At 43.0% G+C, this 23,896-nt stretch overlaps 1 protein-coding gene across 2 annotated transcripts in view; it reads right to left on the reverse strand.

The window, feature by feature from the left end:
• Positions 1 to 2,005: 2,005 nt before the first annotated feature.
• Positions 2,006 to 23,896, reverse strand: part of NSUN6 (NOP2/Sun RNA methyltransferase 6) — a 43,573-nt gene continuing 21,682 nt past the window's right edge. For both annotated transcript variants that reach the window (XM_026649481.2, XM_026649482.2), the window contains exons 8-12: positions 14,922 to 15,041; positions 9,672 to 9,816; positions 7,547 to 7,695; positions 5,324 to 5,449; positions 2,006 to 2,856 (exon numbers count right to left, since the gene is read on the reverse strand). In XM_026649481.2, the coding sequence (XP_026505266.1) occupies positions 2,644 to 2,856; positions 5,324 to 5,449; positions 7,547 to 7,695; positions 9,672 to 9,816; positions 14,922 to 15,041 (753 nt within the window). In that variant the 3' untranslated portion in view covers positions 2,006 to 2,643. The remainder of the gene's footprint in view (positions 2,857 to 5,323; positions 5,450 to 7,546; positions 7,696 to 9,671; positions 9,817 to 14,921; positions 15,042 to 23,896) is intronic.

A 23,896-nucleotide genomic window follows, 5' to 3' on the forward strand; every position in this document is an offset into this window, starting at 1 on the left:
AAATTATATAGCTTGTACTGGGTTGTTTTAATTGCAAACCAAGCAGTAGCATCTCAAACTATTTTACTTTTACAGAAGGAAATACCATTCATGCTGTTCACTCAAATCAAATATAGTTTTACTTCAATACTCAAACTTTATGTAAGTAATAGTTTTAAACAAAAGTTGTCAGTCAAAAACAAGGAAAAAAACTCCCCCATCAATCCCTGAACATAGGTTGTTTGAACCGCACCCACCTTTTTCATTCCTACACCCTGCCAGTTCCAACATTATTCCTTGTATTGGAAATGAGGAAGACTACATGACCCAGCAAGCCCTAACACTGTCTACATACACCAAATAGCCGGAGGCATTCAGGATTAGTATACATTTTTGCAGGTTTATTAAAATTAACCGTTCTCATTGCCATCTTTTTTAATTCCCTTCTCAATTCGGACCCGATGTCTCCTGATCAGCTAGCGTTTAAGCCGCTTGCAAGGTGGATTGTGACTTTTTTCAGATGGCACTAAGTGCTGTCTCTAGCAGTTTGTGATATATTAACCACCACATTAATGTTTCAAAGGAGAGAGGAAGCAGCAAGTTACCATGATGTCATTGATGACTTGGAGTGGAGCGTATGCTTACAAAAGTTGCAGATAACACCAAGATAGGAAGACGTTGCAGGCACTTTGGGGGAAAGGATTAGAATTCAAAATTAGCTTGTAGAATTGGTCAGAAATCAAAGTACTTCACTTAAGGAAGAGAAAGGGAAAAAAAAGGACTAATTGGGTTGGTGGTAGTCCTGCTGAAAAGGAGTTGGGAGTTATAGTGGATCACAAACTGAATATGAGCCAACAATGTGGTGCAGTTGTGAAAAAGGATAATATTCTGGTGTGTATTAACATTAATGTATATGGAAGACATGGAAGATAACAGTCCTGCGCTACTCCATAGTAGTCAGCCTTCAGCTGGAGTCCTGTGTCCAATTGTGGGTGCCAAACTTTAGATAAGACATGGATAAATTGGAGAAAATCCAAACAAGAGCAACCACAATAATAAAAGGGTTAGTGCACTGGTCCCCAAACGGTGGGGCACACGGAGGAACGTTCGGGGCAGGGAGAGCCTGGCAGGGCCCAGGTCAACCTCAACAGGCAAAGAGACAGTGCTACCCAGTCCTGCCCCAGCCTCAGCAACGGCTTCGCACCTGGCCACCAGCCCCAGCCTTGACCCCTGGCCAGGGCTCCACTCCTAGCCCTGGCCCTAGCTACAGTCCCTTACCCCTGTGCACCCCAGGCGAGTTGCAGCCATGCTCCCGGTGCCAGGGGGGCAGGACAGGGGTAAGGACATGACCCTGAAAAGTGTGAGGACCACTGATTTAGAGAATCCGACCTGTGAGAAAAGATTTAAAAAAAAAACAGAGCCTGTTTAGTCTTGAAGACTGAGAGGGGAACCTGGTAACAGTCTTAAAATATGTGAGGGGTTGTTATAAAGAGGATGGTGTTCAATTGTTCTTGTACTTTCCATGAACATGGTGACGGAGTGGGACTAGGTAGATGGAACATTTTCCCTAATAGCTATAAAGCTAGTTAAATACTGGAACAGGCTTTCAAGGAATGTTATGGAGTCCCGTCATTGGAGGTTTTTAAGAACAGATTGGACAAACACCTATCAGGGATGGTCAAGGTTTAATTAGTTCTGCCTCAGCGCAGGGACCTGCGCTTGATGACCGTGAGGTCCTTTCCAGCTCTATATTTCTATGATTCTGCCAGGTAGAGACAGGAATGTGATACTCTGTGCCATGAAAAAACTGAGATTTTCACCATCCCAATGGCATAGATTATTAGACTGTAGCCCGCATGGTGCAAGCGATATTGGACTTTAAAACTGCCCCTACTCAATCAGTCCAGCAGTGCTGTTTCTGAACTGATCCAGGCTTACAAATGGCAAGTTTGACCTTGAAGCACTGTATCTTTCATTCCCTGAAGGGAGAGGGGCAGTATAAATATGCTGCTGTAAAATACATGCTACAAAGTCTATTGTATTGTGTGTCTATAATATGAATAGAGAATCTCGCTTATAGTAAAATAAAGGAGATGAGATGTTATAATTATTAATTTATAAAACAGCTCTTTGTGAAATGCGACTATTTCATATCACTATTTATTTAATGATGCAGTAATTTCTAAATTCCCTATAGAAACTATCATTCTTTACAAAATTTGACTTTATATTTGTCAATGTATTTAATCTGGATTTTTTTGCATTTTATAGAATTTAAATTCCCACAGCAAAATCTCTTCCTATGCAATACTGTACACATTAAAGCAACAAGTTAAAACAGAAAACAAGCAGTGTACAGTATTGCACATTTAGATTACTAAGTCAACAAACAGTAATCTGAATTTACCTTTCCTTCCGCCACTGACCTACTATAAATACAAAAGCTAATGGAGACATAAAAATGAATCAACACCTCCTGCAACTGTGACTTTCTTGTTCCAAATCTGTGGCTCTGTCCCAGTAGAACAGCTGGGAGATTTTACTGCTTCTATAGCAACCATGTCATCAGCCTGTTGGCTTGACAACAATGCATGAGAAGAAACAGTTAAGAATGGTCCAACTGTTAACTCAAAAGGTGCTTTTTCAGGTTGTGTTGCTAAATGTCTATTTGCTGTTCAATTTAATAAATTTTGCAATAAAAAATCCTATACAGTCTTTATTTGCCAGCAAGATCAGGTCTTCTTCCCTGGAATCCTGCAAAGAGTTAATATCCATTCCACGTGACGTCACACTGGATGGATCAAACCTCTGCAGCAGCTTCAGCTGATCAAGTGACAATCCAGCTCCCATCATGCCTTCTCCTCCAATACGTGGTTCCTTTTTTAAGTGAGAAAGTAAAGCAGTTTATTTACATTAGTCTGCAATTACTGTTGTTTTGATTAATTAAAAATACACATTAAAATATGAACTCAAGAAATTATGTATAGAAGGATGAAGTGTAACATACTGGTAGAATAATTTTAATTGAACATCTTTGGTATATTTATTATACAATTTCTATATGAGCCAAAACCAAGCTGATTCTAGCTGCTGGAGTTTGTTTTGTTGTATCCGTTTCATAAGGAAAAGGAAAGAGCATTTTAGCTCATGCTACTGGAGATCTATTTACAAGAAATCATAAAATGTCTATGGAGATATTGTGGGAATGCACCGTTTAATGTCACTCCCTAATCTGAAAAATTAGACCCAAAAGACCAGTACTTCATACACATAATACAGGTGGTGACCAAAAAAATCTATACACTATACAACAGGTACAAGAAGGTAGCACATTTAGTCTTAAAGTGGCAGAAATGTAATCCCAACTCTAGATCAGTTGGTAGCAGAATTAGATAAAACCGTTTGTCATTCAGCTGAAATATCCAGTATTTACACACAGTATGTGCCTGCTACATATATAGCTCCATGGGAAACGATAGTGAGTCAAAGTTGTTCAACTTCATGAGTGAAATCCCAACAATACTGAAGTCAATGGAAATTTGCCATTTACTTCAATGAGAATTTTGCTTTATAATTTATAAGGATTTTTTTTTTCTGCTAGTAAACAAAGCATTTTGGATATGGTAGGTGTAACCTGGAAACTCCCAGGAAGTGGATGGCAAAGACGACTATATTCATATCAACAGGCAATAGAGGAAACATGGGCATATGATAATCTTCAGCACAAGCCCCAGCACTGTTAAATGTTGGATAGTGCATCTTTTATTTTCTTCTACTGCTAAACACAACCAGCCACTCTTATTGTCATACCCCTATCCCAAACTCTCTTTTTTTAAAAATTTCAATTAAAAGATGCACCAATTACTTGATCTAGGCACATTAACTAAGTGCACAATTACAATATTTACATGCTAAACCAAAAGTCAAATTGGCTTTTCCTCAACCATATAATACAGTAAAATTAACAATTAATCCCCTTAACACCCTGCCTAAGTGGAAGCCTAGGAGAACAGAACTATAGCTGGTCTGATGATCAAATCTCTCAAAGTATTAGTATAAACAGCGAGAGAGGGATCTTAGAATAGCTGCATTCAAAGATCACACTTATTTTCATACCCCTACTATCTGCAAATATTGGCTCTGAAATGAACTAGATATTGTAACAGAACTATTTCAGCTGACATGTCTATGATTCTGTGGATAGATATCATACACCTCTGGCAGAATGACAATGCCTTTGACTAATCGTGGTTTTCACCTGCGGCCCCTGTGACATCCTCAGGGCCATACAGGTAGTATTGGATGAAGCCCACATAACACATTGTGGGCCATATATGCGGCCCACAACGGTAATTAGGTTGAGAACCACTGCTGTGGAAGGGTGACTTACATATACAGTATTAACAACCATCTTTGAATTCTTCCCTCCTACCCCACCCCACCCCACCAGCAGTTTTTTACGTTTTCTTCCATCCTTAACATGATTCTTATAGCTATTTCAATAGCATTAATTAAATTTATTTTGCCCTTCCTGTGAGGTACTGAAATAAAAGAACAACAAATATAAATATGCATTAAGAACAAGAGCTACAAGGAAAATGCTAGCCTGTCTTGAACTATCTATGATCCCTTTCTGTTTTAATGACTGACTGGTGTACAGATACATGAAACCACCGCAATACACTGGTCGGGGTATGAATGTAAAGCCATTTAATCTCCCTTCAGTGAATTGCAATTAGATATGTGCTGATTCACTATGAAAATCACCATGTGTCCTATAGCCCTCAACCTCTCATGTTACCTAAGGTGAAATTGGCTAGTTGTTACAAAGCACATTGCTGCAGCAGCATACAGCATCTAGAATGCTAACAGAAGACCTCATGAAAGACCATTTTCCTTGGTCAACGCTGTGTTGTCGCTTACCGGTGACAAGACTTTCTTGTTCCTCAAATACTTTTACTTGCAAGTCCATTTCTATCTATGGATGTTACATACCAGGAGTTTCAGTATTTGCTACTTAGTGGATTTACATTTATTTTATTGTATTCTTCTGAGAAATATCTTACCATACAACAGAAAGGAGTACTTTAAGTGTCATGGCACAGCCATTATTGTAATGACACAGATCAAACAGATGTAAAAAAAAAAAAATCCACATGCTGTTCAGATCTGCAGCAACTAAAAATGCCTGCAATGAGCAAAATGTGTTTTATGAAATCATACACCATTTCTTCATTGTTTCCAGAGTAGCATCCTACAACAGAATTCTTCACCCTATCTCTTAAAATTCCAGTGCTGATACTTGCATACTGAGTTGCATGTAGTAAATTGAAACTATTCCTACCTGTGACTGAAGCTGGAGGCAGGGAAAAGTTTCCAGGGCCCAGGCGACCTGCTCCTCATTTTCAGACAGTGTAATTGTACATGTACTATACACCAAAGTGCCCCCTGGCTTCAGCAATTTCACTGCCTAGAAAGAGATTGTGGTTCAGCTTGTATGGTATAAACATCTTAAATACAGAATTATTTTAAACACTATAGTAGTATATTAAGTTTTCTTAACAGTTAATTATGATTTGCATATTTATCTGGAACCATTATGGTACAGTAGGTAAATGTAACACATATTTAGGCCAGAATCTTTCTGTCTAAGACTCAGGCATACTGCTAATTGTATAGACATTTTGTCCCTTTCAAGGGATGTCATATAAGTTCTAACATTTCCAAGTTCACTTCTGGAAGAAGGATCAGTGTTTGTATTACAGAAGCCTACCAATTAGAAAGCCTTTTCTGCCCTTTTAGCATTAGAGCTTGTGCATCTTCCTGGGCTGAGGGAAGTGACCTCTCCCCTCAAGATCTATAAAACAGCTGTCTAGAAAGCTCTGTGTAACTCATCCAGATGTAGGTTAGATTTGTTTTCATCAGCTGAAGCCAAATGTGGACATAGAGTCCTATTACTTTACTTTAATTACACAAGTTCAAAGACACACTGAAGAATCTTTACATATCTACATATGTTTTAAGGCTGAAAGATTAATAGTACCTGATACCTGACACCATCTCCTTAGGAAAAGCAGAAGTCTTTTGAAAGAGAGGAAAACAACTGATCTTGTTTTATAAATATCTGAAGGGTTCTAGGCAAGGATTTAAATTTTCCTTCCTCTCTTTGACTCAGTCAGCTGTGAATATGGAAAAACTGAGCTGAACACAACTTCTTTTCTTTTGCCATCTTGTTCTGAGCAAGACAATATGCAATGGAGGGATCTAAAAGAAGACGTGTCTTGGAAGTAGGAACCAGAGCACCAAGACTTCATAGGATTCAGTTGGTTCTGCTGATGGTCTATCCAAGAAATGAACATCCCTCAAGTGTAGACTAGTATATGATAAGGATACAAAAATAGGAAATCCCCAAACCAATTTGATGATACAAGAAATAGTACAGTTCTCTTCAACTTAAGAAGAGATGGGTGGGTAAATCCATTGCAGTAGGGGGAATATCAACTGGAGCTTGAAATTTTTATCAGTGAGGTGTACTTGTCTACCAGAGGGTGAGCTGGCCTTTTAGGGGCAAGTCTGGGCCAAACACATTCCTACTCCAATCCCACCCCTTTTAGGTCAGGTATTCTGGGAATGATGGCTAGAAGCAAAGCCTGCTGGAAAACAGGGCAGGATATATAGGCAGAAAGATTATTCCTGGTCTCTCTCTCACTCATCTGGGAAATGCAAGACCTACTATAGGTCTCTCTATGATAAGGAGGGAGCTGGAGAAGTGCACCAGCTTACTGGTGGGGCTCACCCAGGATGAGGGAAGGCCTTGTGTGGGTCTCTCTCTGGTGGGGAGGAGCTGGAAGGAACAGAAGCTTGTCAAGGAGGGCTCTCCAGGGGCTGTACCAAGTTTGGTGATGATTCCCTGCTGAGAGGGAGCTAGCAAATGAGCCCAAATGGAGCAATGTGAGTCAAGAAGCCTGTGACAGGACCTGAAAGGAGTCTTACAGACTATGCAGAAGACTCCTGGGGAGAGGTGAAAGAAGGTGTAAGACAAGTCCTGGGGCAACAAAGCAGCAGCATAGTCTTGAGACCTAGTTATTTAGAGGCCTAGGCTTGGCTTACACAGAAGATGAGAGGAAAGCCTCTGCACTTTCATTCTCTGATCAAGAAGAATGACCAGGGAAGACCCTGGAGAAAAGCAATGTCTAGCTCAGGCTGAGTCCTGCACTAAGAGCTGGGGGAAGGCAAAGGTCCATCAGCAGTGCCAGTGACCAGGACTCAAAGCCTGTGACCCAGGGAGCAGCAAAGAACTGGTGTAGACCCTACATACAAAGGGAAGGAGTCAGCCCAGGAACAGGGAAGCATTATTTTATAGAAGCCGTTCATTTCAGACTTTTATTTGCTCTGGATGGAAGACTTTTGTTCCTCTGGACAATACACCATACCATCCAAGTACCAGAGAGCCAGGAGAAACTGAGGGACGACTGCATTCAGATGAGGTAAGCTGCACCCATGTAATCCTTACCTGTAAAACTATTTATGTGCAGTTTTCTTTAGCTGCTTAATGAGTCATACATACCATGCTGAAAAGCTTGCGTTGCAATGGCTGATAAGACGTCACTTCTTTTAGAGTCCAGAAATAGGCCATATTTGGTCTCTGTCCCATCCCACTACAAGGAACATCAAGAAGAATTCGATCAAATGACTCTGCTGAGAATGGAGGGCCTTCTGCAAAAGGCAATTGACATTTTTAAAAACTGCAGCAAAACCAGTTAGTTATACATTACACACAGCCTTTGTTTCTCTTCTTGAGCCTTCACCTGTAGATACAGATGCTCCCCAAGTTACACAAGACCCGACTTACGCAAATTCGCACTTACGGAAAAAGTTCCATAAGCCAGAAATAGGATTTTTGAGTTGCGGAAACTTTTGCATAACATACAGATATACGTTTCTGACTTACGCAAAATTCGAGTTACACAAGGCTTTCCGGAATGGAACGATTGCATAAGTCGGGGGGCATCTGTAATGACAAGCTGTCACTGAATGCCTGACATGAAGTGTTTGAGGGTTTGTGCTGCAAAAGTGACCTAATCTACAAGTAAGGAGCAGCACAGCTAGTAATGACTCTAGATTTCATTTCTGAGAAGAAAGCATTTTACTTATGACTATCTTTACAACACTGTGAACTTAAACAACTTGAAATCAATCTAGGCTTAGCATTTCTCAACCCTAATTTTTAATGTACTGAAAGTACAATATTAAAAAAAAAGTGCCAATGAAAACAGGACTTGGGAGGTAAGCTCTGGAATGTGACATAAGGTGGCTCCAAAAATTACAATAAGAACTATTCAGAGTTGCTTGTGTGGAGGAAGGGAATTTGTAGTTATCCTGAATCTGTCCCTTCTCCTGAATCCTGCTGGGCTGTACAACCCAGAAGTTCTTACAATACCAAGAACAGGGTGACTCCTCAGTTCAGGATCTCAGAGGCAAGAGAAACTGGTTCCCCACATACATCTGGAAGTAGACAGCGAGGGAGAAAGTTGTAGCTACTCATGCCTACCAAAAATTCAATTTAGATCACAAGTGAAAATGAGTTGGTGGCTTCATCCTACAGCTACCCAGCAATATGCCAGCACTCCCCAAACAACTATATTTTGCAACTATCTGGCATGACTAGCAGCTGTTGCCCAAGAGAGACTGTGGACTAGAATACAGAGCATTTTGCGAGACTTAAGTGCAGAGATGTATAGTAAAGCCTGAATAGATTTTACCTGTACTATGCCTGGCTCTTTCCACTGCTGCTGCTTCCTCACCTGCATAAGCACTAAATACCACCTATTATAAAATACATATATATTTGTTGAAAAAAATTACGAAAATGCTACATTTGACCTTGGAAATCAATCTGACTGTAAGCTATGGGGCATTAACAAGGACTGCCCCACATGTGGAAAGTGCATGAATTATGCAACCAAACCCTTAGTTTTGCTAGCTACTGACCTTGCTGAAAAAGCAGGGAAAGGCCATTAACAGTTCCTTTTGGAAAAGATACAGTTTAGTTTGCATAGCAAATGAAAAAGAATCAAAGACAAAATATACCGTTTAAAAATTTCCATCCTGGGAACATAACCAGAGTCATCAATACAGCACCTCAGAAAAGCAAATGAAATGAACCTAAAATAAAAGTAATGCTCTATGCTTCTATAGCACCTCCCATCTGTCTCTGTTAAATAGCTATACAAACATTAACAAACTAAGCTTCACAGTACTCCTGGGAGTTAAATATTAATATCCCCATTCTACAGATGGGAATTCAGAGGCACACAGAAGCTAAGAGATCTGCCAAAGTCACTTATGTGACAGAACCAACAAAACCCCAAAAATTCAGAGTGTGGGCTTAAACACTATCATGAAGAAAGGCTTAACAGGCAGTCTCTCTGATCTTATCTGGAGAAGGAATGAATGCCTCCTTAAGCACATTAGGCTGCAATAAGGACAGACACTTAAGAATTTTGCATGTGCAGTGCTGAGAAACTGATAATTGCAGAAGAGTAGAAAGTAAAATATCCACAGTGTTGAAGCACCCTGGGTATATGCCAATGTTTTTGAATATTGTGGCAGGTTTAACAGCACTAGCAAAAATATGATTATCATTTTCTTCTAAAAGACAGTATCAAAATTCTTAAAATCATTTACTTTACCTTGTCCATCTTCTTTCTTCCCAATGGCAAGTGCCTTAGTTCCATCACAGCAAAATGCTTTAATACAATTCAGCTGCAACAATGCTGCATTCTGCTTGATTTTTTTGACTTTGTTAGCTATCTTGTCCATGGCTATCACTTCACCCTGAAAAAGTGAAGTGTGCACCAAGGTAGTGGTTAAAATGATGATTAGCTGCAGCAATACCTGTTACCTTTCATTTAAGCTCCAATTCATAACACACACATTTTTCTCTACTTTAAAAATAAATTCTGATACGAAAATGTTAATCTAAATTTTGTGGGGTTATTTAAATTGGAAGAAAAAATGTAATTAATACATTCATAAAATTTTTTCCTTTTTTCTGATCATCTCTACAACTGGTCAGAAAATTTTCATTGAATATTTGACTAAAAATGGGACAGAAGGAAATCAGTAATGTTTTCATATTTATCAACCAGCTTTAATTAATATTTTAATGGACTCCCTCCCCAAAAGTGTCTACATTATCTGATGTACTAATGTAATATACTGATGTTATAATATTAATGTCTCAAAAGTACATCACAAGATTTCACTCAAACATTTTAGAAATATTATTTATTAAATGCAACATGGAAAATGATAAATGTAGGGGGGAAATGGACTTTACAAGCAGAAAAGCAAAGCAAAGCAGACAAATTAGAGGAGCCTTATTTTATACATGTTCAGGAAGTACATTAATTTATATAATTCCAATTCAATAACTGCATTCTCCTGAAGCTTTACTCCTGTGGTCTGAGGTTGGTAGAGTCTCTGGATGGAATTACAGTTACACATAATAAGAGGAACACTTTTTCCTTATAAATCAAAAATATTTAATGTCTAAAAGTTGCAGATGCAGCACCAAATTATGAAAAATGTGTCTCATGCAAAAACTGTAGATGGAAGTAAATCAATGGCAAAGGCACATTGCTATATAGAAGCTCTTCATCACCACACTGAAGCTCTTCATTTGTAAATTTCATGGCTCTACCTACTGAATGCCTAATGCATGTTTGCAATTTTCCTATATTGAAGGGCTGGCCACTTCCCTAAGCACCACAATGATTATTTCAAGCAGACTGTCACATACAGCAAATTGTATGGCTTTTTAAAGTACACACAACTAACCATTGCAAAGTCCTACTGTGAATGCACGGATAACTACTGAAGTGCAATCTGTTGTAAACTGTAAGATCTCTCTAACTCACCTCACATTTTATACATTCCAGTCAAAAATGACAATTCAGCTAATAAATGTTACATTTTCTTGAAATTACTAAAATAGACCCCCCCCCCCCCCCCATGTAAAAGAACAACCTCATAGCCCTTTCCTTCAGACTGACCATGCCTTGGTATGGGCAAGTCCTTACCTCTCTCCCTATATTTTTTTTGGAAGGACATAGTGCTTGTGTGTGTTTTCTCCTTTGTCTTCCTTCAACTGTTAAATTTCATGCATCCCTTTCACGTGTAATAGACTTTCTCCTTTTGTCAAACATACAACTTTCATTACGCCTTCCAATATTAAGCACTCACAATGCCTCCACGGCCTGTTGCAACTGATCCATTTTCCCACATCAATTACTAACCTTTTGTAAGTGCTGTTCTTTAAGATATGTTGCACATGTCCATTCCACTTTTGGCGTGCATGCACCCCGTGCACAGTCACTGGAGATTTTTCCCTTAGTGGTACCTGTTTGGGCAGCTTGAGCACCCTCTGCTGCTGTGTGCCCCTGCGTGCCGGTAAAGGGCCCAACTACCCCCGAATGCCCTCAGTTCCTTCTTGCCAGACAACTCCAATGCAGAGGGGTAAGTTAGTTGACTGGGTAATATGAAAATTAAATACCACTTCAGAGAGAAATCTCAGATAAGAGCACAAGTACACCTTTATCCTTAAAAAAGCTTGTATAAGGTGATTCAGATGTCAAAGCATGCATTTCGACCAACCTCCTGGCTGAAGCAATAGCTATCAGGAAAGCCACTTTTAGAGACAGGTATAGTAAGAAGCACATTGCTGAAGGGTCAAACAGTGGCCCTATGAGCTTTCACAAAACTAGGTTCAAGTCCTAGGAGGGACAGGTTCTCTTATTTGAGGGTACAACTTTTTCTGGCCCTTCACAAATCTGAATGTCATATCACCAAAAAATACAGAATGGTTATCCACATGAAGATGGAAAGCTGATATTGTTGCCAGCTGATAGAACTCTGAGCTACCAAAGCTGCTTACATTCATAATGGAGGCATTTTTCTATTTGGTCTTGTCAATCTGGGGTCTCGTCAAAGCAGTCCTCTATCCAGCATGTCCTGGACTATCTATTGCACCTAAAACAGCAGGGGTTAGCGATTTCTTAAAGTAACTTTTCTCCTCCTCCTCCTTCTTTTCCATCTTCTCCTTGGAGATGCAGACATGTCTTCCAAGCAGATGACTAGGCCCTCGGAGCTCCTGCTGGGAAGCAGGGCTTGGGGCTTGCCCTGCTCTGGCGCTCCAGCCGGGGAGCAGGGCCGGGGGCCGCCCTGCACAGCTCCCGGAAGCAACGGCATCTCCCCTCTCCGTCTCCCACGCGTAGGGGCAGCCAGGGGGCTCCGCTCCACATGCTGCCCGCATCCCAAGTGCCACGCCCGCAGCTCCCATTGGCTGCACCTCTGCGTAGGAACCAGAGGGGGGACATGCCGCTGCTTCCAGGAGCCGCCTGAGGTAAGCACTGCCTGGAGCCTGCATCTCTGAGCCACCCCCCTGCCCTGATCCCCCTCCCACCCTCAGAACCCCTCGGTCCCAGCCCAGAGCATCCTTCTACACCCCAAACCCCTCATCCCCAGCCCCACCACAGAGCCCGCACCCCCAGCCTGAGCTCTCACTCCCCCCTGCACTCCTCCCTCCCTGCCCCAGCCCGGAGCTTCCTCCCGTACTCTGAACTCCTCATTTCTGGCCCCATCCTGGAGCCCACACCCCCAGCCAGAGCCCTCACCCCCTCCTGTACTCCAACCCCAATTTCGTGAGCATTCATAGCCCGCCACACAATTTTCATACCCAGATGTGGCCCTCGGGCCAAAAAGTTTGCCCATCCCTGGTCTAAGTTATCCCTCTGGTGTGAAAAAGTAGCAAAAGGAACAATAGAAATGTTCCCTTTGGCAAATGCAGCAGATCCTGCTGGCAGTATTTTGGTCAACATTGTTTGTGAGCATTTGGAAAGTCTGGAAGAAAATGTTATTTAATATTTTCCTTCAATTAATATAGAAGATTTCGACTGGGTCGAAGATCCTTGAAGTTCCTCTGCAATGCAAAGCGTTAAGAATGTGGCAATAATGGCTCAAGGTCAGCTTGCCAAATTAAAATGGTTCACACTTTGAAAATAAAGGTTGATGACATGCTATTGGACTCTTTCTGGTTGAAGTGGGAGGCGAATATCCTGTAATCTCTGACCATGCTATCTCCATTCTGCTGCCCTTTTCAACAACATACCTGTGCGAGTTAAGTTTTTCAAGCCTGACTTACATCAAGAACAAACAGAGAGTGTCTGAGGTCCGTGGAACAAGAGTTCAGGGTGGCACTGTCAACATTTGCTCCCAGGATTAAATGAGTCTGTGCACCAAGACAAGCTCAGCTGTCTCATTAAAAGTTTTTTTTTGTTATTTTTATTTTTTTATATAATTTGTGGTCACTCATTACAGACTGTGAATCTCAGCATGCATCACTGCTCTATTCATTGAAATCAGGGCAGCATTTTGGAGTTCCATTCCACATCAGATAGTGCTAGGCTTGGATCTCTGACCTGGAGTTAGGCATTTGATGATGCTCACTTCCAAAGCCATACAAAAAAAGAAGTGCCTCAAAGATGAAAAGGTAATACCATAAATCTTGATATATAATATTGTTAGTTGAGGTTTCTTGAATGGTACAACTTTTGTATTATTTGTTGTTCATCATATAATAAAACAATTTTTTTATTTGGCATCTTGTTGGTGTGAATGTGTGAGTCAACTGAAAATACTTGTCACAGTCTGTACAAGATAGTTATTGATCTTAGACTGTAACATAACTAACAGTATTGTACAGACTGTGAATGCCAAGGGTGGTAAACAGCTTAAACTGAGACAATAAGAGGCAGAGTTCATTTGGAGACAATATGGTGGTGTGCCTCAAAATAATTAACGGTGTGCCACAGCAGAGAAAAGATTGCAAACCACTTATCTAGAAAACTATCTACAATTAATTTACAATGAACACAAATATTAAGAGCACTTGCTAAGGCAAGCCAAGAGATTCCAACGACCCTCACGAGAGGAAGAAGGAACTGAGGAAGCTATCGGGCAGTTGGGCCCTTTATACCAGTGCACAGTGGTGCGCTGCAGCAGAGGGTGCTCAACTTGCCCAAAAGGAAAAATGTTCAATGACTGTGCACGGGATGCACACATACCAAAAGGGGAATGCACATGTGCAATCACTCAAAGAACAATGAGTGTGCTTTAATACAGTATCGTTTCAAACTGCATTATACATTAAAGCTCACCGGGGAATCTTTAGTGCATGCCAGCAGGGTCTACATAGATCAATTAATGCACAACACATTAGTACGCTTTAGAAATCACACCCCTCTACTCAGCATTACTGATCTGTGTAGACGAGCCATTAGATACAAGTAGCCATTTCCAGTGTCTATTGGATAAACAGTGATTTATTGATTTATTTATTTGCATTGGGGTGTTTTAATAGTGTTAATCTGTTAAAATCAGAAGCCCTATTTATATTGTATTTTACTTGTCTCCTAGACTGAAAAACTCCTTAGGGCAAGGACTTTGTCTTTCTGTGTTTTGTAAAAAGCTGTGGAGTCTTATGGCACTTTAGAAATAACTCATTATGCTTCCCATACATCCTCAGCTTCAAGGCTCTTGTAGATTCCTCAACACTGCCCTACGCATTATTAATGCTTCTGCTAAACAAAGATTAGAACACTTTTTTAAAAAACTTTGGTCACAAATGTCCACTAAAACCAGATCAGTCAGTTTGAGGCAAATAAGGTTCTATTTGTAATAAGTGACTATGTGAAAAGACAGACCTGTATTTATTTCAATAATTCTGACATGCTGCAAAGTAAGCAGCATATTCAAATATTAATGGTTTTCTATTTTGTGTTATCGTTGTATATCAATAGATAAGTAAAGTGAGCCATGCTAATGAAATGCAGGTCAAACCTTCCTTACTGAGATAAAAAATGCTCAATGACTTTTCTTACCTGGTCATGCATTAATGTTGCAAGATGGGTTGTTTTTCCCCCAGGTGCAGCACACATGTCCAGAATTCTCTCTCCTGGCTGAGGGTTTAAAACATGGCTTACAACTGCAGAGGGCAAGTTCTATCATTAAAACAAAAAGGTTGAATTAGTGCTTTAAAACAGTCTTGTTTCAGGGATGACAAATGTAGGGAATATATACTGAAAACCATCTCATCAAGCAGTGAAGGCACTTATATTTTTGTTGTTCTCTCCATTACAGAGCTTAAATAATTTCAATTTAAATACTTCATATTAAGTGTATATCTTTCACTTTCACTTTACATCTCTGGTTGCTTTTCTCCTAAACTTAAACATTAACAATTGAGGCGCTGGGCATTTCCTGGGGATTCATGACTGACTAAGGCAACTATAAAGCTAAATAAAACAGGATGATACTGTGACTGAGGTGGAGCTGCCCTGTAATACCATGTTGACCTGGTCATTAGGAGGTTTACTGTATGAATTTGTTTGTTTAGCTTAATGAAGGGCTGTAAAGAAAGCAACTAGGAAGCAGAATAATGGCTCAAAATAAACCATCCCTCAGCAAACATTTGAGGGTTGGTATGGGACAATGGCAGAGTCCTTAGCTCTGGTGTCTGCCTCAATCTCCTGTAGAGCCTACTGATCTGATTTGAGAAGCAGGGCTGAAGCCCAGCATCTGACAGAAACAAAGGAACTCTGACTGGATAAAAAGTGCCTTGGACTATGTCTACACTACAGCTTATGTGGGCATAATTTATGTTGCTCAAGGGGTGTAAATAAACCACCCCCCTGAACAACATAAGTTACACTGACATAAGCGCCGGAGTAAACCGTGGACCACAGAGGTGGTTTTATTATGCCAACAGGAGAGCTCTCTCCCATCAGCATAGAGCGTCTTCACCAGAAGTGCTGTAGTGGCACAGTTGCATCAGTGCAGCTGCAGCGCTGCATGTGTAGAAAACTCCCTCTCTCTAGTGGGGAGGCTAATTGAGGAGCTGTTCAGCCACCCAGCACCCACTGGAGCGCCTGAAGAAGTTAGATCTGCCTAGGCCACCCTCAGGAATGGCAAGCCTATAGACAAGATAAATTTGTGTGTATACTGTTTGTTTTAAAATCCCTTTTCTCTAAAAGCTTTGTTCCGACTGGTAAAATAAACAATCCTTTGGGTTTAAGGTGGCTCTCTGGTCACTATATACACCACTGATCACAAGGGAAGAACCAGAGTCAGAGCTTCTGAACAAGCACAGTCGATACACAAGGTATGGTAGCCCAGGGCCTGGTATGGAGTGGGACAACTGTGGAATTCCACCTGAAGACAGGGGAAGGCAAGAAGCCTGACACGAGGGGGCATGCTGAGAGAGACCAGGAAGGCGACAGAGATGCAGATTGTTTTGGTAGAGACAAGGTGTTTGTAGATTAGCTAATCACATTCCTTAATCTGAATACTAACGGAAATTTAATTTTTTACAAATGTAAACTACAGCTCCAAAGCTAGAGCTCCAATGCTAACATATTAGATCTCAAACACATGACTTAAGGCACTTGCAAGAAAGCATTGCACTGTATTAACAGAGCACATGTACTGGGGAGAAGAGAGGGTTACTCACCTTGTGCAGTAACTGAGGTTCTTCGAGATGTGTGTCCCGTGGGTGCTCCACTTTAGGTGATTGAGCACGCTGCACCTCTAGTCAGAGAATGTGCTCTCCCCGGCTTGCGCCTATTGTGGCAGTTGATTAGCGCTGTGCAACCACCCCTGGCCCTGCTCAGTTCCCTCTCTACCACAGAGGACTAATTAGAACTCCAAAAGTAGAGGGGAGGGGGGAAGGGTAGAGGAGCACCCACTGGGACACACATCTTGAAGAACCTCAGTTACTGCACAAGGTGAGTAACCCTCTCTTCTTCGAGTGATGTCCCTGTGGGTGCTCTACTTTAGGTGACTGTAGAGCAGTGCACCTCAGGTGGAAGGAGGGATCGGAGTTAAATCTGAATGGACGATAGGACCGTGTGTCCCAGCCGAGTGTCAGATGCATAGTGTTGTATGAATGTGTGGGGTGATGCCCAAGTACTTGCTTTGCATATGACATTAAAAGGCACGTCATTCAAGAAGGCTACTGATGTGGCTACTGCTCTTGTGGAGTGTGTTCTGACCTGTGAAGGGGGTTGTAGCCATGTTGACAGTAGCAGAGCTGGATGCAGTCCGAAATCCATTTGAAAAGTCTGCTTAGAAATGGGTTTGCCTTTGGAGCGTTCCGTGGTGGAGAGGAACAGCTTAGGAGTTTTTCTGAACAGCTTGGTCCGTTCTAGATGACTAGTGCCCTTCTAACATCCAGAATGTGGAATGTCACCTCTTGCCTATCCTTATGAGGTTTAGGGAAGAATGTGGGAAGATGGATGGGTCGGTTGAAGTGAAATGAAGAAGAGACTTCAGGCAAGAATTTAGGGTGGGGTTTCAGAGTGACCTTATTCTTAAGAAAAATTGTATATGGTGGGTCTGCCATAAAGGCCCCTATTTCTCCAACACGCCTCACTGATGTGATGACTACTAGAAAGGCTACTTTCATGGAAAGATGTAGTAGTGAACACGTAGCCAGAGGTTCAAATGGGGTAGTCGTCAGAGATCAAAGCACTAAGATGAGGTCCCACGAAGCAGTTGGGGCTCTAGGTTCTGGGTAGAGGTTACAAACGCCCTGCAGGATTCTTTTAGTAGTTGAGTGTGCAAAGATCAAAAAGTCATCCACCTTGTGGTGGAAGGTTGTAACTGCTGCCAGATGTACTTGTAATTAATTCATTGAGACTTGATTTCCTAAGGTAAAGTATGTAGTCCAAGACTATGGGCAGGGTAGAATTGGTGGCTTCCATTTGTTTGTTTAGGCACCACATGCGGAATCTCTTCATTTGTGGAGGTATGTCGAGCGTGTAATTGTCTGTCTGCTGTTTAGCAAGATATCCTTAACTTCTTTGGAACAGATCATCTCCTCACCTTGGAACCACTGAGGAGCAAGACTCTCGGATGGACCATCTCCAGGTTTGCAGAGTTTGGTCTGCATCCTAAGAGAGGGGATTTGGAAAAAGTGGAAGGACTTACAGTGGGCATGCTGACATCTGTTGTAGGTATAGATACCATGTTTGCCTGGGGATGCTGGAGCTAATCAGAATGACTTTGGCTTGATCAGATCTGATCTTGTGTGACTCTGGGCAGTAGCAGGATGGGAGGGAAGGCGTACAGGAGAGGTATGTCCCATTGGATGAAAAATGCATCTCCTCTGGATTTTGGTTCCAGACTCACTCTGGAGCAAAACGTTGGACATTTGCTGTTCCAGCTTGTGGCAAATAGGGAAACCCACATCTTTGAAATATGTTCTGGATCAGGGAGGTATTTATTTCCCACTCGTGGTCATGCGTGAACTTTCAGATTAGAGCGTCCACTGTGATGTTCTGAGATCCCGGTAGGTGGCTGATATGTTAATGTTGTGTCGGATGCACAATGTCCACAACTTTTTGGCCTCTGTGCATAGGGAGTACATTCTCGCTCCTCCCACACTGTCCGTCATGACCTGTATGGCTTTGTTTTCAACTAGAGGCATGAAGTGCGCACAAGCATTATGAACTGTTTGCAGTTCCAGAATGTTCATGTAGAGTGTTGATTCCGAAGAAGACCACCTGCCCTGTGCTGTGAGGCTGTCTAAATGGGCACCCCATCCCAGTAGGGAGGCGTCAGTTGTAATGATCATTTCGGGGCAGGGGGCAGAGGTGTAGGAAGGGGACACCTGCGCACACGTTGTACAGGTGGGTCCACCACTGTAACGAGTCCTTAACCTTAATTGGCATGCTTAGGAGTTTGTTCAGTCTGTGTTTGTGTGGGATGTATACTGTCCTGAGCCAAGCTTGCAGGCAGCGCATGCATAGTCTGGCATGATTTATGACAGAGGTTCTCAAACTGGGGGTCGCGAGGTTATTACATGGGGGTTGCGATCTGTCAGCCTCCACCCGAAACCCTGCTTCGCCTCCACCATTTATAATAGTGTTAAATAAAAAAAAAAAAGTGTTTTTAATTTACAAGGGGGGTCGCACTTAGAGACTTGCCATGTGAAAGGGGTCAACAGTACAAAAGTTTGAAAACCACTGACTTACGACGTATGTGGTCGCCGCCATGTGACCTAGTAGATGAACGCAGGTCCTAGCGGATACTTGTAGACTGTGTATCGTGGTATCGATCAAGTCTGTCAGGGCAACGACTCTCTGAGGTGACAGTGATGCTTTTGCCTCTATAGAGTTTAGAGCAACAGAGGGTCCTGTGGCACCTTTAAGACTAACAGAAGTATTGGGAGCATAAGCTTTCGTGGGTAAGAACCTCACTTCTTCAGATACATCTGAAGCTTATGCTCCCAATACTTCTGTTAGTCTTAAAGGTGCCACAGGACCCTCTGTTGCTTTTTACAGATTCAGACTAACACGGCTACCCCTCTGATATAGAGTTTAGGTGGGCCCCAATAAAGTCCAGTTGTTGAACTGGTGTTAGCGTTGACTTTTGAAGGTTTCTTTGTAGACTGAGATCTATGAAAAGTGACATTGTCTTTTGCATGGCTTCGATGGCGTCTTCTCGAGTGTGAGCCTTGATTAGACAATAGTCTAAATATGGGTAGATCATGACCTCCTGCTTGCTCAGGTGGGCCGCCACCACTGCTAGAATTTTGGAAAACACTCGAGGGGCCATCGAGAGACTAAAGGGTAGTACCGTGTATTGGAAGTGGTCCTGTCCCAATACAAATCGGAGGAATCGCCTGTGTGTTGGGTGCATGGTGATGTGAAAATATGCATCTTGCAGGTCAAGGGCTACAAACCAATCCCCTCATTCCACAGAAGGAAATATTGTTGCTAAAGTCACCATCCTGAAATGTTGTGTTTTGATAAATTTGTTTAGTTTCCTGAGGTCGAGAATAGGTCTCCATTCCCCAGACTTCTTCTGTATTAAAAAATAATGGGAATAGAAGTCTTTCCGGCTGTGTTGTACTGGCACTGGTTCTACCGTGCCTAGTTGCAGAAGGTGTTCTATTTCCTGCCTCAAGAGTGACTCGTGAGAGGGGTCCCCTGAAGAGGGGCGGGGAGGGAGGATGGAGAGGAACTGGATGGAATAGCTGGTCTTGATGATCTCTAGTACCCATTTGTCAGAAGTGATAAATACGCCAGAATGGATAGAATGGTACCAGATGGTCTGTAAACAGATGATCGGTGGAGTGTGGAGTTAGCAACAATAGTTGGGGGAGGTCTGTCAATCCCACAACCAAATCTTCAAATTTGTTTTTTGGAGGTGGGTTGCTGTGATGTGGACGGCTGTGAAGAATTTGATCTTCGTTTGGGTGGTCTTTGCCTACATCTTTGAGGATCATACTGTTTCTGGTTCTGTGTGTACAGAGCCTAAGACGTTATGACGTATAATACTTGCCCTGTTTGCATTTTGTTGCAGGTGTATAGATGCCTAGAGATCTAAGAGTGACTCTCAAGTCCTTTAAGGAGACTTGTCAATCTTGCTGGCACACAGCTTCGGACCTTCGAAAGGAAGGTCATCTGCTGCTGATTGCACCTCCCATAAAAACCCTGACAGGTGCAGCTAGAAGGCCCGGCGCATTAAGATGGCAGTTGTGATTGTCCTCGCCAGTGTTAGCAGAATCCAGTGTTGCCTGAAGGGCTGTTCGACATAGAAGGTGGCCTTCAGAAATGAGCAATGTAAACTGCTCTCTCTTCTCCTCTGGTATAAGTTCAATAAAGTCTGCTAATTTTGAATATGTTGTATGGTCATATTTTGCCAAGAGAGCTTCATAATTGGCAATTCTAAACAGTAATGTTGCTGAAGAGTAGGCCTTGTGGCCAAGTAAATCCAGCCTTTTCCACTCCTTATGATGAGGTGTGGACCTGGAATAATGTTGCCTTATGAGGAGAGATTAATAAGACTGGGACTTTTCAGCTTGGATAAGAGATGACGAAGGGGGGTGTAGCGGGATGGATACCCGCTCCTGCCCTGAGGGGTTTAAAAAGTGGCCTGGGAAGGCTTGAAAGCTGTAGCTCTAAAAGCTGGGCTAATTGGGGAAGCGGCTGCAGCTGGGCCATGCCCCAATCAGAACCCAGCTGGCCTGTATAAAGAGGCTGGGAGCCAGGAGCTCAGGAGTCTCTTTCTGCACTCAGAGAGAGAAGGGCCTGGCTGCAGGGAGCTGGAGACAGGGTACCTGAGTGGAGCAGGGCTGGGGAAAGGCTGAGGAGCTGGGGAGCTCCAACCTGGAAAGCCCCAGGCTGCGGCCTAGCATTGGGCCAAGGGGTACTGGGGGTTGCAGAGGGCAGCCCAGAGGTGGGCCAAGGCAGCAGGTTCAAACCCTCCTTGCCTGTGATGAGTAGGCTGATACTGCAGTCTGTCCCAGGCGTGGGGCTAGACGATGACTGGCAGTAGCCTTATACTGAGGCAAAGTGGGGTTAGTGGGTGGGGGTTCCCCTGGGAGGGGAGACCCAGCGTGTGTGGGTACTGCCAGGGGGCAGCACCCAGAGCAAGGGGTACCGAGGTCCTGGGAGGGACACGGGGGCCAGTGCTAACGACAAGGTGGATCACTGACCTGCAGAGGGCGCTCCAGGCTGGAGTGAGCTAATTCCCAGGATAACCAGCAGGAAGAACCGCAGGGGTGAGTCCGACCCCTTACAGGGGGATATGATATGATTTTATAAACTTCTGACTGGTGTGGAGAAAGTAAATAAAGAAGTGTTATTTACTCCTTCTCATAACACAAGAGCTAGGGGCCACCAAATGAAATTAATAGGCAGCAGGTTTAAAACAAACAAAAAGGAAGTATTTTTTCCACACAACACACTGTCAACCTGTGGAACTCTTTGCCAGAGGATGTGGTGAAGGCCAAGATTCTAACAAGGTTCAAAAAAGAACTAGATAAATTCATGGAGGATAGGTCCATCAATGGCTATTAGCCAAGATGGGCAGGGATGGTGTCCCTAGCCTCGGTTTGCCAGAAGCTGGGAATGGGCGACAAGAGGATAGATCACTTGATGATTACGTGTTCTGTTCATTCCCTCTGGGGCACCTGGCATTGGCCACTGTCGGAAGACAGGATACTGGGCTAGATAGACCTTTGGTCTGACCCAGTACGGCCGTTCTTATGTTCTTTCATTAACAGTGTCCACCACAAGAGAATTTGGTCGGGGGTGGGAAAATAAAAATTCTAGCCCCTTCGAAGGGACATAATATTTTTTGTCCGCCCTCTTACATGTAGGTGGGATTGTGGCCCGGGTTTTCCAGATGGTTGTGGAGGGCTCCATAATGGCCTTGTTTATGGACAAGGCAATCTTGGAAGATGTCAATGTGTGGAGTATGTCCAAGAGCTTATGCTGAGATTCAGAAACCTCTTTAAGAGGGATTTGAAGCGTGTTAGTTATTCTTTTAAACAGTTCCTGAAACTTTTTGAAATCTTCTCCGGTAGTAGGAGGCAGAGGCATGATGGTCTTGTCAGATGAGGAAGATGATTTGGTTGCAAGAAAAGCCTCCTGCTCTAATTCCTGCTCTGTTTCCTCAAAAGTCTGTTCCTGGGAGATGCTGGATGGTTCTACTGGCTTTGGTGACGAGTGTCTATATATTTCTCCTTGCTGCTTGGTGGCTTGGGAAAATACTGCCTGTATGCTGCCTGCGGGATGTAGAATGACCACTATGGTGGGAAAGGCACAGGTGGGGACCCCCATGGGTGTCCATACCACCCCTGTATGTCTGGTCTGGGATGGTGCCTAGGGTGCTCTTGTGGCTCAGATTTGATACTGGTCTGCAGAGACGAGGAACGCTGAGAGGAATGCTGAGAGTTCCCCCTCCTTGTCGTCCTCAGGGGGTGGGGGGGGAGTTGAAGGGCAGATGCAGCTGGTGGTGTGCGTGGTGCTGAAAGCACCGATGTAGTGTCAGTACAGAGGAGAGCAGACTCAGGTTCCAGGGTCACTGTCAGGTCCTTAGATGCAAGGAACTGCTGTATTCTCGGTACCGGAAGAGGTACTTGCATTTGTTGCGATGCCAAGAATTGTTGCGGTACCAGGAGGTAGTGAAGCGCTGTGGGGATAGGTGCCTATGTTGACTGCACTGAGGACTTAGGAGGCTTCAGTGCCGATGCATCAGTGATCAGCCAGGAGGTGGCACCGGTGCCTTAGAAACTGCAGAGGCACTCGGTACAGAGAATTTTGTTGTTGCTGCTGGTGCTGTAGTGGAAAAGGCAGTCTTTTTTCTATCTTTCTTTCTTTCTGCTTAGGGTCTGTGGCTTTAACGGTACCGATGATACCAGAAGTCCCTGCCGACTCGTAGGTATTTTGCTACGACTTCTTTTTAGATGCAAGGTTGGTAGGAGGAGTGGAAGCTCTCCTATTTGCAGGTCTTTTATGAGACCGGTCCCTCCCGCATGAAGCTGAGGAGGGGGATCTGTCAGAAGCCACCTTCGGTGATTGGTCACCAGGAGAAGTTTGTGTTCCTGGGTCTGAGGCAGGATGGAGGGATTTCTCCATGAGAATAAGCTTAAGTTTGAGGTCCCTTGCTTTCCTTGGGAGGGTCTTCAGATTATGGCAATGAGCACACTTTTGGGGTACATGTGTTTCCCCCAGCCACCTGACGCACTGTGAGTGTCCATCAGAGATAGGAATTACCTCACGGCAGGAGATACAATGTTTAAATCCAGGAGATCCTGACATTTCAAAGAGAATATCCCGTGACGGGATGAAGTTATAAGGAAAGATTTATTTTTTTTAATATAGGGAGAAAACAAATAGAAAGTCTTAACCAACTAGCCTAACTGTACTAATAACACTAATCTAATATTATATACAAAAACTGCTAACAAGCACTTCTGAGGTAAAGCAAGTGAAGGCACTGCTGGAGCTCTGACTTGGACCAAGGGCAGTTGAGAAGGATCTGAGCAGGGGGTGGGGTAGGGTGG

This window comes from Terrapene carolina, unplaced genomic scaffold (assembly GCF_002925995.2).
Source record: "Terrapene carolina triunguis isolate 2854851 unplaced genomic scaffold, T_m_triunguis-2.0 Scaffold84, whole genome shotgun sequence".
Classification (NCBI taxonomy): domain Eukaryota; kingdom Metazoa; phylum Chordata; order Testudines; family Emydidae; genus Terrapene; species Terrapene triunguis.